The sequence below is a fragment of the Echinops telfairi genome, unplaced genomic scaffold (assembly GCF_000313985.2).
Source record: "Echinops telfairi isolate 266 unplaced genomic scaffold, ASM31398v2 ScPeMD7_5592;HRSCAF=6446, whole genome shotgun sequence".
Classification (NCBI taxonomy): Eukaryota; Metazoa; Chordata; class Mammalia; order Afrosoricida; family Tenrecidae; genus Echinops; species Echinops telfairi.
The window spans coordinates 11397379-11410470 of NW_022109491.1; the positions used below are offsets into that span (position 1 = coordinate 11397379).

General features: G+C 53.4%; 2 protein-coding genes across 2 annotated transcripts in view; one reads left to right on the forward strand and one right to left on the reverse strand.

Moving 5' to 3' along the window:
* Positions 1-1649, reverse strand: part of RBPJL (recombination signal binding protein for immunoglobulin kappa J region like) — a 9983-nt gene extending 8334 nt beyond the window's left edge. The window contains exons 1-2 of the mRNA XM_004698290.1: positions 1628-1649; positions 143-329 (exon numbers count right to left, since the gene is read on the reverse strand). Of these exons, the coding sequence (XP_004698347.1) occupies positions 143-329; positions 1628-1649 (209 nt within the window). The remainder of the gene's footprint in view (positions 1-142; positions 330-1627) is intronic.
* The window catches only part of MATN4 (matrilin 4), a 15077-nt gene continuing 2137 nt past the window's right edge, over positions 153-13092 (forward strand). Inside the window, exons 1-9 of the mRNA XM_045295584.1 lie at positions 153-219; positions 403-520; positions 2764-2862; positions 3747-4316; positions 5723-5845; positions 8455-8577; positions 8880-9002; positions 11130-11543; positions 11628-11780. Coding sequence (XP_045151519.1) covers positions 2784-2862; positions 3747-4316; positions 5723-5845; positions 8455-8577; positions 8880-9002; positions 11130-11543; positions 11628-11780 — 1585 coding nt within the window. The 5' untranslated portion in view covers positions 153-219; positions 403-520; positions 2764-2783. The remainder of the gene's footprint in view (positions 220-402; positions 521-2763; positions 2863-3746; positions 4317-5722; positions 5846-8454; positions 8578-8879; positions 9003-11129; positions 11544-11627; positions 11781-13092) is intronic.

Here is a 13092-nt window from a genome sequence, read left to right on the forward strand (position 1 = left end):
GGGGGTCGCTCGCTGCAGTGGGAGGGGTCCTAGTCCGCGCTCCCCCTCCCCACGCGCCAGCCTGGGTTAAATGCGCCCGCCGCCTGCGCGGGCTCCAGCTGCCCGGCAGTCCCCGCCCCGGGCCCGCCGCCCGCGCCGCTACCTGGTCCAAGTGCCCGCGAGGCCCCGCCCGTCCTCTCGGCTCTGCGACCGCGCCTCCGAGCTGCCCGGCAGGCTCAGGTGAGTCAAAGGTCCCGGGGGCGCGGGGGGACCTGCGGAGGAGCAGGCGTCAAGCCAGTTCTTACCGCGGCCCCCTGCGCTGTGACGCTTCGCCCCCCTTCTGTAGGGACCTTTCCAAATTGAGTGCCCGCCAGCCAGGCCGCTCAAATTGCGGGGCACCTTCCCTAATTTTCGTGCCTCCAGGAACGTCGCAAAGGAGCTCTCAGCTCAGCCAGCTCGTGAGGAACTGATCACAGACCTCCCTGCCTTCCTCAGAGTCCACTTTCTCCACCCCAAGGGCATCGGAGTCTTTCGCTGCAAGGCAAGAATTAACTCCTCTTACGAGCAGCCCTTTCTAGTCTGCGCCTGCCACCAGGCCGCACCAGCTTGTGTGACCTCGGCTGAGTCACTGTCCTTTCCAGTCATTGTCCCTCCCTAGGGTGGATTGAGGGGATGGGAGGAGTGAGGGTCTCTGAGGCAGGTGATATTTGGAATTTCATGGACCTCTGGGTCGGGGTGGAGTACCAGGTGTGAGGTTGACTGAAGCCAAGAAGTTTGGGAACGCAGAGACTTCTGCAGGTAGGAAAGGATGGAGTGGGGGACAAGCTCCCCATGGCTTTGCCCCCTACTCAGCCCAGGGTGCTGGCCTTGGCTCTGGCCCAAGTTAGAGAATCAGGGCACAGGTGGCTCCAGTCTCTGCACCCCGGGGCTCTCAGGCTGGGCAGAGGGATTTCTTTCTCGGGATCAGGCATGGAAGTCAAAGGAGGTGGAGCTGAATCGCGACGGGAAGTCCTTCTCCAAGAGTGAGCAGCAGACCAGACCCCGGCTCAGAATAGGCCCATTCAGGGAACTGGGGGTGGGGGTGGGGTGGGGTGCAGCTGCGGTTGGGTTAGGGGCGGCTGGCCCCCTGCCGAAAGAAAAAACAACAACCGACAACTGGAAAACAGCTCAGGCAGCCTCCGCCTGGGGGTGGGGGGAGTTGGGAGGAAGAAGGGAGTGGCATGAGGTGGGAGGAAGGGAGTCCAGGCAATGAAAAGGGGGTTCGAGATGAAATGGTTATGTGTTTAGCTGCTAATGCAAAGGTTGGCAGAGAGATCTCACCCAGTGGCGAACTCACCTGTGGGAGAAAGATCCAGCTATCAGCTTCCATAAAGATCGTAGCCCAACCAAACAAAAACTCTATAGAGCGGGCACTACTCTGTAACACATGGGTCTCTAAGAGTCCCAATGCAACCCAATGGTCCCTAACAACGACAAGGCCAGACAGCTTCAGAAGGAAAACAGGGGAGCCAGGAGTTCCAGGCGCCAGTTCCGGCCTTACAGCTTAGTGTGCTTCCTTCTTGAGCCTCAACTTTCCCACCTATGCAATGGGGGTCCTTCACTGACTTTGAAGGGACATTTCTGGGGCTGTGGGAGGGTGAGCACTCACCTGCTGTCCCCAGAAGGTCCATGGTTGCTTGTTCTCAGCTCTCTGGCTACTGTTGCTGTCCCCAGAGCCCTAAGCACCCTTGCACTGGATATATCCTGCCTGAGGCCTTATCTCCAAGGCCCCAGGCTCCTGGCCCTCTATTTGCTCTAGGTAGGGGCACCTGCTGCACAGCTGTGGGCTTCCCACGGCTACCCTAGCCTGCACAGCCATACCTGGACAGTGCCCCCTGGTGGCCTCTCCTGAGAGATGGCCAAAGACCTGGCCAGTCCCACTCAGGCTAGCTCTAGGTTTGCCATCCTGGTGGTGGTAGTGGTGATTACCCGTAAGTCCAATCACACAGAAGCCCCTTGTGGGAGGAGATGAGAGGGCTGAGGTCTGTGGAGGCTGGCCCCAATGGAGAAGGGAGCTCTGAGCTCCCCCCTGCTCACCTTAGACCCTGATAGGCATGCCTTTGTGTTGCAGTTGGCACCCAAGTTCTCACCGGCTGAACTTGGGTTCCAGCCCTTAACTTTCCAGGCCTCAGTCCCCCATATGTACAATAGGGACAATCAAATTCACTGCCATGGAGTTGATGCTGACTCATAGCACAGAGTAGAACCGCTAAGACTGTAACTCTTCACCGGAGTAAAAAGCCTCATCTTTCTCCCCCAGAGCAACTGGTGATTTCGAACTGCTGACCTTGTGGTTTGCAGTACAACATGGAATCCACTATGCCACCAGGGCTCCTTCAGAACAGCTGTAGTCGCCTAGAACTGCTGAGAAAAATGCTAAATGCTACAATCAGGGAGAGCTTTTAATCCTTGGCTGGCAAAGCCTTTTGCTTTTGAAATTGTGCATGTTTTAATATAATATTAATTTACTAAAAAAATTTTTTTTTAATTTACTTGCATATTCTAGAAAGTAGTGCTACAAAGTAGTATTCCTCGTGCTTTCCAGAAATTGCACAGCACTTTTTTTTTGTACTTTGGCAAATTTTGGATATACACAAAAACAGAGAGATGAGCAAAATAAACCCCTGATATAAATGGTGATAATAGCAATACTGAACCATCCCTTGACCCTCCTTTCCTGAGTGTTCGTCATGCAGAATAAAGTTGTGAATACTGTGGCGTTACTATTCTGCCTCCTCCCGCCAGGCCTTCGTCCTTCAAGCGCCATGAGGGGCCTTCTAGGCACACCCCTGCCCTTGGTGCTGCTGCTCCTTTGGCCCTGGGAAGCCCAGTTCCAGTTCGCAGGTGAGCGCCTCTTAGTGGAGGAGCGGTGCAAAGTTGCTTGGACACGGGCAGCTAGCTAGGCGTGGTGGAGAGAGAGACAAGTGTTTTAGAGTCGCGCCAGGCTTGAGTTCTAGATCAATCTGTGTAGTGTGACATTGAGATCACAAATCTGGTCTCATGTTCATTTGACACATACTTTTAAAAAGTAATAGAATACGAAAAACCAGTCGATTTCACATACAAATGCTAACCTGGGACATCCCTGGGAGAATCTAAAGAGCTGCTGACACCAGTCCGCATACACATGTGGCACCATGTAGTAGGCTGAAGGTGCCTACTCTGGTGAGGTGGGTGGCGGGCGTGTGTGTGTGTGTGTGTGTGTGTGTGTGTGTGAGCTTTCTGGGTGTCTGCCGTCCTAACCCAACCGGTTCACTCGTTTTGGTTGCCTGTATGGCCCCCTGTTGCCCTGGGTGACACAGTTTGCAGCAGACGGTTGACCTAAGAGTGGCAGCTTGAAGTCACGCAGCAGTGCTGCGGGAGAAAGGTCTAGCGTTCTACTTCCATGAAGATTACCACCAAGAAGGGGGTGGAGTGGGGTTCTTCTTGCCTGAGAATCGACTACACAGTTTTGTTTTTTTTTGTGTGTGTGGCCAGACCCCAATAGACATTTTAGTTTCTGTGCCCCCTCACCTTGCCCCATGGCTAATACGTCCTGAGAGGTGTAGATAAAGGAGTCATGAAATCTCCAGGCCAAGCCCTGCGCCAATGCTGGAGAAATGCTCACACCTGGGCTGACCCGCTTGATGCTGCGATGGCGGTTCCCAGCATCCTCCCGGATTTCCCCGGGTGTCCTCATGGGTCAGGCTTTGCTGACCCAGGAAAGCCGCCGTCCCGTCTCTCCACAGGTCCTAAGTGCCGAACGGGGCCCCTGGATTTGGTGTTTGTGATTGACAGCTCCCGCAGCGTCCGCCCCTTCGAGTTCGAGACCATGCGGCAGTTCCTGGTGGGCCTCCTCCACGGCTTGGACGTGGGGCCCAACGCCACCCGCGTCGGTGTGATCCAGTATTCGAGTCAAGTGCAGAGCGTCTTCCCACTGGGCGCCTTCTCGCGCCGCGAGGACATGGAGCGCGCCATCCACGCCCTGGTGCCGCTGGCGCAGGGCACCATGACCGGGCTGGCAATCCAGTACGCCATGAATGTGGCCTTCAGTGTGGCCGAGGGGGCGCGCCCGCCGGAGGCACGTGTGCCACGTGTCGCAGTCATAGTCACCGACGGGCGGCCGCAGGACCGCGTGGCCGAGGTGGCGGCACAGGCACGCGCCCGAGGTATCGAGATCTACGCGGTGGGGGTGCAGCGCGCCGACGTGGGCTCCCTGCGCGCCATGGCGTCGCCTCCGCTGGAAGAGCACGTCTTCCTGGTGGAGTCCTTTGATCTGATCCAGGAGTTTGGCCTGCAGTTCCAGGGCCGACTGTGTGGTGAGTCAGGGCAACCCTGGAGTGTGCTTGGGGCTCCCTAGTCGCCAGGATCCCCGGTTCCTACGAAAGTAATTGCCATCCCTTCTGTGTGTGGCCCCACTGATTCCAACTTCCCCCCTGCCCACCGGGCCAAATCTGGTGAGGGTTTACCTACTTCAAGCGTGTGTCAGATTCCCGGTGGGGGAGGGGGTGTGGACTCGGAGGTTGGCAGTTGAAACCTACCTAGAGGTACTTCAGAAGAAAGGCCTGGTGATCCATTTCTGAAAAATCAGCCTTGGAAAACCCAGGGGAGCCAACAGATGAAACACAGCAGGGTCCTGCGCCATCCTCAGAGTCCTTGCTGTGGTTGCGCCCATTGTGGCAGCCAAGGTGCCAGCCCTTCTTGATGGGATTCCTGGTTTTCACAGGTGTTCTACTTTATCAAGCATGCTGCTCTCTTCCGGTTGACTATGGAGTTCCAACGTAGCCAAGGCCCGTCACAGGCACCACCCCTCAAAGATTAGAACAAATCACCCACCCCAGAGTCTTGTTACTTGGGTATGGCTCCGCCCATTCTCAGCTTCGCCCCTCCCATGAAGCTGCAAGGCTTATTGTACTCACATTTTGCACGATTTGGGGAGCCACCTGGCTTTAGCACAAGGAACCTTGTTGATGTGGTGGGTGAGGAGTTGAACTGCTCACTGTCCAGTCAGCATTTCAAACCCACCTACCGTGGCTTCAATAGAAAGATGAGGCTGTCTGCATCCCGGCCAGTTTCACAGCCTGTAAAACCCACAGGGGTCAGTTCTACACTGTTCTATAGGCTCGCTGTGAGTCGGAATCAACTCAAAGACAGCGAGTTTTGAGTTTGATTTCGTACTTCTCCACCTGCACTAAGACCCTGATTCCCTCCCCCTCCCCACCCTGTTTTGTTGTGTTGCCAATTACATTGGCTCTGGCTTCCCATGTACAAGGGGCTTCAAAAAGTTCAAGGAAAAAACACCATCATCTTTTAACTCTGTTTTTCCACAGGCTTTTTGAAGTTCCTTTGGAGAGGAGATGCCCACAATGCCCAGTCATCCTCCACCATCTTCCAGTGCTGGATTGGGTGGGACGCTATTGTGATTTGTGGGGTTTTCACTGGCTAATTTTCAGAGGGTGACTGATTGCCAGGCTTTTTTTTTTCTCCTAGCCTCAGTTTGGAAGCCCTGCTGAAACCTGTCCACTGCGAGTGACCCTGCTAGCATTTGAAATATTGGAGGCATAGCTTCTAGCAACTCCAGCCTTTGTCTTTCCCTAAACCCTCCCACCATGTGTCTTTTCCTGACTTAAATGGCCTACCACGGAACCCATACTTCTCCAGCTCTCCCTTCCTGGAGAGGCCTGCCCATTGCCCCCCTGGTGATCTTAGTCCTGTGTGTCCTCAGGGAAGGACCTATGTGCTGAGGGGGGACATGGATGCCAGCACCAGTGTGTCAGCACCCCAGGCACGTTCCAGTGTGCCTGCGACCCTGGATACCAGTTGGCAGCAGATGACAAGAGCTGTTTGGGTGAGCTCTTTCCCTACCCTGCAGTCCCACTGCCTTGGAACCTTCTTTTGGTGGCTCCCCATTGACTGGATATGCAACCAAATGGGCTTGGGAAATGAAATTCTATCCCCCTCACTTTGTAGGCCCCATAAAGAGACATCATTGCCCGGGGTCAGCAGCTTCAGTGGGATCACAACTGGACACCTTTCCCCCGCCCCTGCCCCACCTCCCTGGAGAGTTTCTACTCTCATTCTCTCTGCTTGTCCAGCCAGGTCCCCACCAGGCTGCCATTCTGCTTCCTGCCTTCTTAGGGGCACATGCCTAGTTTCTAACACGTGGACATGGTTGGTTGGGATCTACATACAATGCCCACTCTCTCTCCTCACTCCTGTCTCTGCCTCTCTATTCCTCACCCGAGTGACCATGGGTGCCCTTGAGAGGGGGCTTCAAAAAGGTGAGGGGAAATTTTGTGATCATTTCATTTCATTTTTCTACGAACTTTTGGAAGCCCCCCTAAATGGCGCTCTGGGGGAGCTTTTAAGGCCACACTTTTTTTTTTTTTTGGTTGCTGAAAAGCGATGGCGCACAACGGTTTGCTTAGCCAATGAGGCTTTCCATTTGCAGGTGTGTGTGTGTCATCCTCTCCCCCTGTGCCATCATCCCACCACCATTCAGAGCTCATTGCTCTGCAAACCAAACCAAAACAATCCCCCAAAACCCAAATCCATTTCCATCCAGTCAATTCCAACTCAGCAAGTGGTCCTGTTAGACAGAGTGGAACTGTCCCCCCACCCCCCAGGGTTTCCAAGGCTGTCATCTTTAAGGAGGCTGACTGCCACAGTTTTCTCACCCAGGTTCAACCTTTCTCTTAGCAGCCAAGCGCTTAACCACTGCGCCCCCAGGGAGCCTATACTTACCATTTACTGAGTGCCAAGTGAGTAGGAGATGTGGTGCTTGGTCCAGGTACACTACCCACATCATCACTCCGCCTTGCAACTACCTGGGGACAGGATATTGTTAGGACAGTGATCTAGGTATCAGTGGGGTCATCTGGTTCCTGGACACTTCAGAAAGGAGGGGTTTAATGACTTGTGGCCCCTCATTTGATGACCTGTGGGCCTTCCCCTGCTCTCTGAGACTCCCCTACCCCCACAGGCCTCCATTCTGGTGTTCCCTTCTGGTGCTGAGATTCTGTGGAACTGATCAGTTTATGAACCCTTTCTCAATTTCTCAATCCCACACACACTGTTCATGTCCCAGGCATATCAACGAGCCCCTTCCTGCTTTACACACTCATGAACACTAGGACAGTTGTGTGTACATGTCAGTGTGCATATGGCCTACGAAAGACAGGGAGGACTGTGGCACAAGTTACATATATGTAAACTATACACACATGCTTAACACATACAAAAGAGACACCTATTGTTTATAAGCCAATCTCAGTCCCGTTTTCCTAAGTCCCCAGCCATCCCATTAAATAAACAAAGAACAGAAAACCCAAACCCACTGCCAGTGAGTTGATTCCAACTCATAGTGACCCTATAGTATGGAGTAGAACTGCTCCTGTGGGTTTCTGATATTGTAACTCTTTATGGAAGCAGTCAGCCTCCTCTTCCTCCTGAGAAGTGGCTGCTGGGTTTGAACTGCCGACCTTACAGTTAGCAGCCCAACACTTATCTCACAGCCCCATTATGGGGGACTTTTTCATTGGCAGCCTCAACCCACCCAGCTCCTGAATCCTTACACCATCTCTTTGTTCTCTTGTCCTCCGTCCATCCATCATCTCTCTTTTTTTAATTTTTTATACATGCATTTTATTTTTTTATTATTATTTTTTAACATTTTATTAGGGGTTCATACAACTGTTATCCCAATCCATACACACATCAACTGTGTAAAGCGTATTTGTACATCGATTCCATCATCTCTTTTTCTCTCTGCCTGGACCCCAGAATTCCTCTCACTTTTGTATACTTTGGGCCATCTCTGCACAGACAAACCTTCCAGAGGCTCAGCAGGGTGTGCGGCTTCACCTCCTTGGAAGGCAGTTGTGAATCGCTATTGCTCTCGTCTCTTATAGTGCTATTTTCAGATGGGGAGATGGAGGCAGAGACAGGTGATGTGGCAGAGCCTGGTGACCAGGTCGGGGGAAGGGGCCTGTGCGATCTCATTGGAAGTGTCCTCCTGTGCCTGACTCAGTCACGGGCATGTTGAGCCTAGGATTCACCTCGGGATTGAGCTAGGAGGGTCAGCTGGCCCAGGAGGAAGGAGGCTTGTCTGAATTGTAGAGGCTTGCATGCTACCCAAAGAGTCCTGGTGGCAAAATGGTTATGTGTTTGACTGTTAACCAAAAGGTTGGCAGTTCAAACCCATCCAGTCAGTGATCTGATTCTGTAAAGGCCACAGCCCAGGAAACCCTATGGGCACTTCTACTCTGTCATGTGAGGTGGCTGTGAGTCAAAGCTGACTCGGGGGGACACCTAACAAGACTGGGGCCCACCCCAGGCTCAGGAAACCAGGCTCTTAGCGTGGGGGCCCAGGCATGGGTCTTTTATAAAGCTGTGGCTGTGCTGTCAAGACTGACAAATGCAGCTCCCTGGGGTACAATGACCTCACCTCTTCCTCAGCCATTGACCTGTGTGCCCAAGGGACGCATGGCTGTGAACATTCCTGCACCAGTTCCCCAGGCTCCTATTCCTGTCACTGCCGAAGTGGCTTTGTGCTCCAGAGGGACCAACGGAGTTGCCGAGGTGAGTGAGCACCCCCACTCCAGCACCCTCACCCTTGTCTCGCTGATGAGTGGTGCCTCACTCCTGGCTCTGTGGTTCCCATCAGCCATCGGCCACTGTAGCTTCGGGAACCACAGCTGCTAGCACGAGTGCGTCAGCACCGTCAGGGGCCCCTGGTGCCGCTGACCAGAGGGCAAGACTTGCTGCCTGATGGGCGACGCTGTCAGGGTTCGGAGGGCTCTCTGCATTTGGGCACAGGGGCAGGGGCAGGAGCCTCAGCTGATGGGGTCCTTCCTGACTCTTCCTGCCCCCTCTCCTTTAAGCCCGGGACCTTTGTAATGGTGTGGACCATGGCTGCGAGTTCCAGTGTGTGAGCGAAGGCCTCTCCTATCGCTGTCTCTGCCCAGAGGGACGGCAGCTCCAGGCAGATGGCAAGAGCTGTAACCGTGAGTTATCGCAGGCCAGGCCTTCTGGCTGCCCCTGCCCCTGCCCATATCCTGAGTGTCCTAGCTGTGACCAAGCCTGTGATGTGAGTGTCTGGGTATGTGTTTTGGGGGGAGAGGTAGAGTGAGTCCTGCTCTGTCCTGCTTTGCCTCCTTCTTGTTCCCCCCTATCCTCTGCCCTGCTGCCCAAGATTCATTTCAAGCGGAAATGTGATCTCATGCCTGCTTTGCTCTGATGCCTTCTGTGGCTCCCCAGTGCCAACAGAATAGAGACACCCCCACTTCCCGATGTGTGAGGTTTTCCCATTGTGGATTTGTGCACCAGTGGCTAGGGGGAATCCGTAGGTAGCACAGATGGCTAAGGTGCTCAGCGGCTAACCAAGCGGTTGGAGATTTGCATCCACCTAGAGAAAATGTGGAAGAAAGGCCTGGAGATCTACTTCCAAAAAATCAGCCCTTGGAGACTCTATGGAGTTCTCTTCTACTCTGACTTGTATGGGTCACCATGAGTCAGAATTGATACCACGGCAGCTAGTGACTGAGAGTGGACCATGAAATCAGTGGATGATGTAATCAGTGGAACGATGAAATAAAATTAATGGGCTATAACTAGCACGAATAGACCAATCGTAGAAAATAGAACTGGCAACAAGTAGAAAGAGCAAGGAGTGTTGCATGGCATTTTATTTTTTGTGAGGACATGAAGTGCGTGATGTAATGTTACTGTTCTTTTTGGGATCATTGTTTTTCACTGTTGGCGGAGGTTAAAAAAAAAAAAAGGAAAGTATTTCCTACGTTCGCCACAGTGTCACAGCCTGTCTCCTGCCGCTACACTTCAACATTTAGTCACTCTGTCTCCCCATTCTGAACGTATTGAGAGATTTCCAGCTTCGAGGCCTCTGCACATGTTGCTTCCCACTATCTAGAATGTTCCTCTCTGCCTTGGAAAACTCCTACTCATCCTTCAAGACCAAATCCAAGGTTGCCACTACACGCAGTCTTCCCCAGCTTCCGCGGGGAGAAGAGTCACTCCTGTCTCTGGCTCCCGTGAAGCTCTGTTCACCCCTTCATTTCAGCACGTGATAGGCCTGACTGCTCCACTCCATCCTGCATCCTTGTAGCTCAGGGTTCAGCTTGAGCTAGTTTTGTGCCCTCCTCAGGCCCTGGCAAGGTCCCTGGCTCAGACAAGGGGCGGCACCATGATGGAGTGAGCAGGAAGCATGGGTTTGGGGCTCAGACAGCCAGACCTGACTTCAAATCCTATGTGAGCAGTTATGGGATCCGGAGCAAATCACTTGCTTCTTCGGGAGTTCAGATGTTATCAAATGGGATTAATACCAAAGGGATTGAGAAAACATTTATAAAGCACCTAGCCCCGTGTGGATGTTGTCATTGCTAATACTGGCAGAGTGCTTAGAGATGTATTTGATATGCAGTAGAGGGTAAAAAATGATATTGTGGTGACTGTTATGATTGTTTAAAAATCCCGTTGTGCCTGGTTCTAATGACTCCATAAAAACACTGAAGAAATAGGGCTATCATGATGATTCCAAGTTGAATGACAGATGATGGTGATGCTAGTAATAATATATATTACTGTGCATATTTAGCAAATGCCTAGCGTCATCAAGTGCTTAACATAGTATCTGGAACAACACGATTCATTAAATAGCATCTGGTAAAGAAGTGTTGGTGGTGTAGTGATTACGCATTGGGCTGTGGTCCACATGGTCAGCAGTTCGAAACCACCAGCAGCTCCGTGGGAGGAAGACTTGGCTTTCTACTTCTGTACAGAGTTACCATCTGTGAAACCCACCAGGCGGGTCGTTATGTGTCGGCATTGACTCGGTGGCAGCGTGTTTGGTTTTGGGAAGTATATACTAAGGAGCCCTGGTGGCATTGTTGGGTTAGCATTGGGTGGTTGACTGCAAGGTTGGCGGTTCAAATCCACCATGTTACTCCTTGGAAGAAAGACAAGTCAGTCTGTCTGCTCTGGTAAAGTTTTATTTTTTCAGTTGTAATAAATGCTTGCTGAATGCATGACCAGGTGCACACAAGGCTGTCGCCAGCCAAGAATCTGGCCTCTGCTCCATCACCATGGTCCTCCAAGCCCCTTTCCTCGTTGCTCAGGGTGCCGGGAAGGTCACGTGGACCTGGTGCTGCTCGTCGATGGCTCCAAGAGCGTGCGCCCGCAGAACTTTGAGCTGGTGAAACGCTTCGTGAACCAGATCGTGGACTTCCTGGACGTGTCCCCAGAGGGCACGCGCGTGGGACTGGTGCAGTTCTCGAGTCGCGTGCGCACCGAGTTCCCGCTGGGCCGCTACGGGACGGCTGCCGAGGTGAAGCAGGCAGTGCTGGCGGTGGAGTACATGGAACGTGGCACCATGACCGGCATGGCGTTGCGCCACCTGGTCGAGCACAGCTTCTCCGAGGCGCAGGGCGCGCGGCCCCGCGCCCTCAACGTGCCTCGCGTCGGCCTGGTCTTCACCGACGGCCGCTCCCAGGACGACATCTCCGTGTGGGCGGCGCGCGCCAAGGAGGAAGGTGGGCTGGACCGGGCTGGGCTGCGCTGGCGGGAGGCTGCCAGGGGCCGGGACTCCGGCTGACGCCCCCGGGCCACGCCCGCAGGCATCGTCATGTACGCCGTGGGAGTGGGCAAGGCGGTCGAGGAGGAGCTGCGGGAGATCGCCTCGGAGCCTCCCGAGCTGCACGTGTCCTACTCCCCCGACTTCAGCACCATGACGCACCTGCTGGACAACCTCAAAGGCAGCATCTGCCCGGGTGAGCACAACTGCCTCGGGACTCCTCCCCGCGATCCCTGCCTCATCACCATATCCCCGTCCAGTTCACCCTCCAGCCCCTTCGTGGAGTTTATAGCGGTGGGTGGGGTGGGTGTTGGGGGGGGGCGGGGCTAGTCTCTCTAGCAGGAGCGCCACCAGCGGTAGCAGGTGGGAACTGCAGCCTGGCTATTGGACTCCAACCATAGCCTCGCTTCCTGACTCGGAGACCCTGCAGGACAGAGTAAAACTGCTCATGGGCGCACCAGGGCAGACTACCTCCTCTTTCTTCCGCCGAGGGACTGGTGGCTAGTGGTTTCGAACTAACCACCACTCAGTTGGTGGCCCGACTACTTAACCCGCTGCGCCACCAGGGTCCCTTCTGTTGGACTCTGGGCCCAACAAATCAGATTTTTTTTCTTTTTAAAATCATTTTATCGGGGGCTTATACAACTCTTACCACAATCCATACAAGCATCCTTTGTGTCAAGCACATTTGTACATTTGTTGCCATCGTCATTCTCAAAACAGTGTTGTTTTCTACTTGAGCCCTTGGTAACAGCTACCCATTTTTTCCCCCTTCCTCCCTGCCCCTAAGAAATCATATTTTAATGCTGAGCTACGGCAATGTTTATGAAAGCATTAGAAGCCGTTAAACGAGTCAGTCTTCCACATTCGTGGGTGCCCAGAATTATTTGGGGGAACTCTTCCAAAGGTGCACCAAACCCCTCATTTGTAAATGGAGTCACACCTTATGTCCATTTCACGTGTTAGGCTTTAGGGACTTGGCAAAGTGGTGGGGACTGAGTGTGGTCCATGTATAAAGTCATGTATGTTTAGAACCACAAAGCCCAATGCATTCAATCCACCTCCTTCATCTGGTGCTCAGCCCAGGTGACTGAAATCACCACTGCTCTGTGTGCAGGAGAAGCAGGCTGCCAGGTTGTGTGCAGTACCCCTGACTAGTGGGTGAGGGAGTTTCTCCAGGGTAATTTTTACCAGAGTCCTTCGATTTAACCCAGGTTTACCAGGCCCCACCCCTAAAGGTGGTTCAGTAGGGCTAGGCTGAGACCTGAGGAATCTGCAGTTGAGAAAACAAAATTAGGTAAAGTCTAGTATCCAGCCAGGTGCCTGTGGAGGCACTAAACTAGTAGCTCTTTCAGGGCCTTCTTGTCCTGCTCTCATAGTATCACCTTGAACAAATCATGTAACCTAGTAGTGACAGGTTGGACTGCTCACAGTAAGGTCAGCAGTTTGAAACCACCGGCTGCTCTGCAGGAGAAAGACTCAGCTTTCTACACTCATAAAAAGTTACC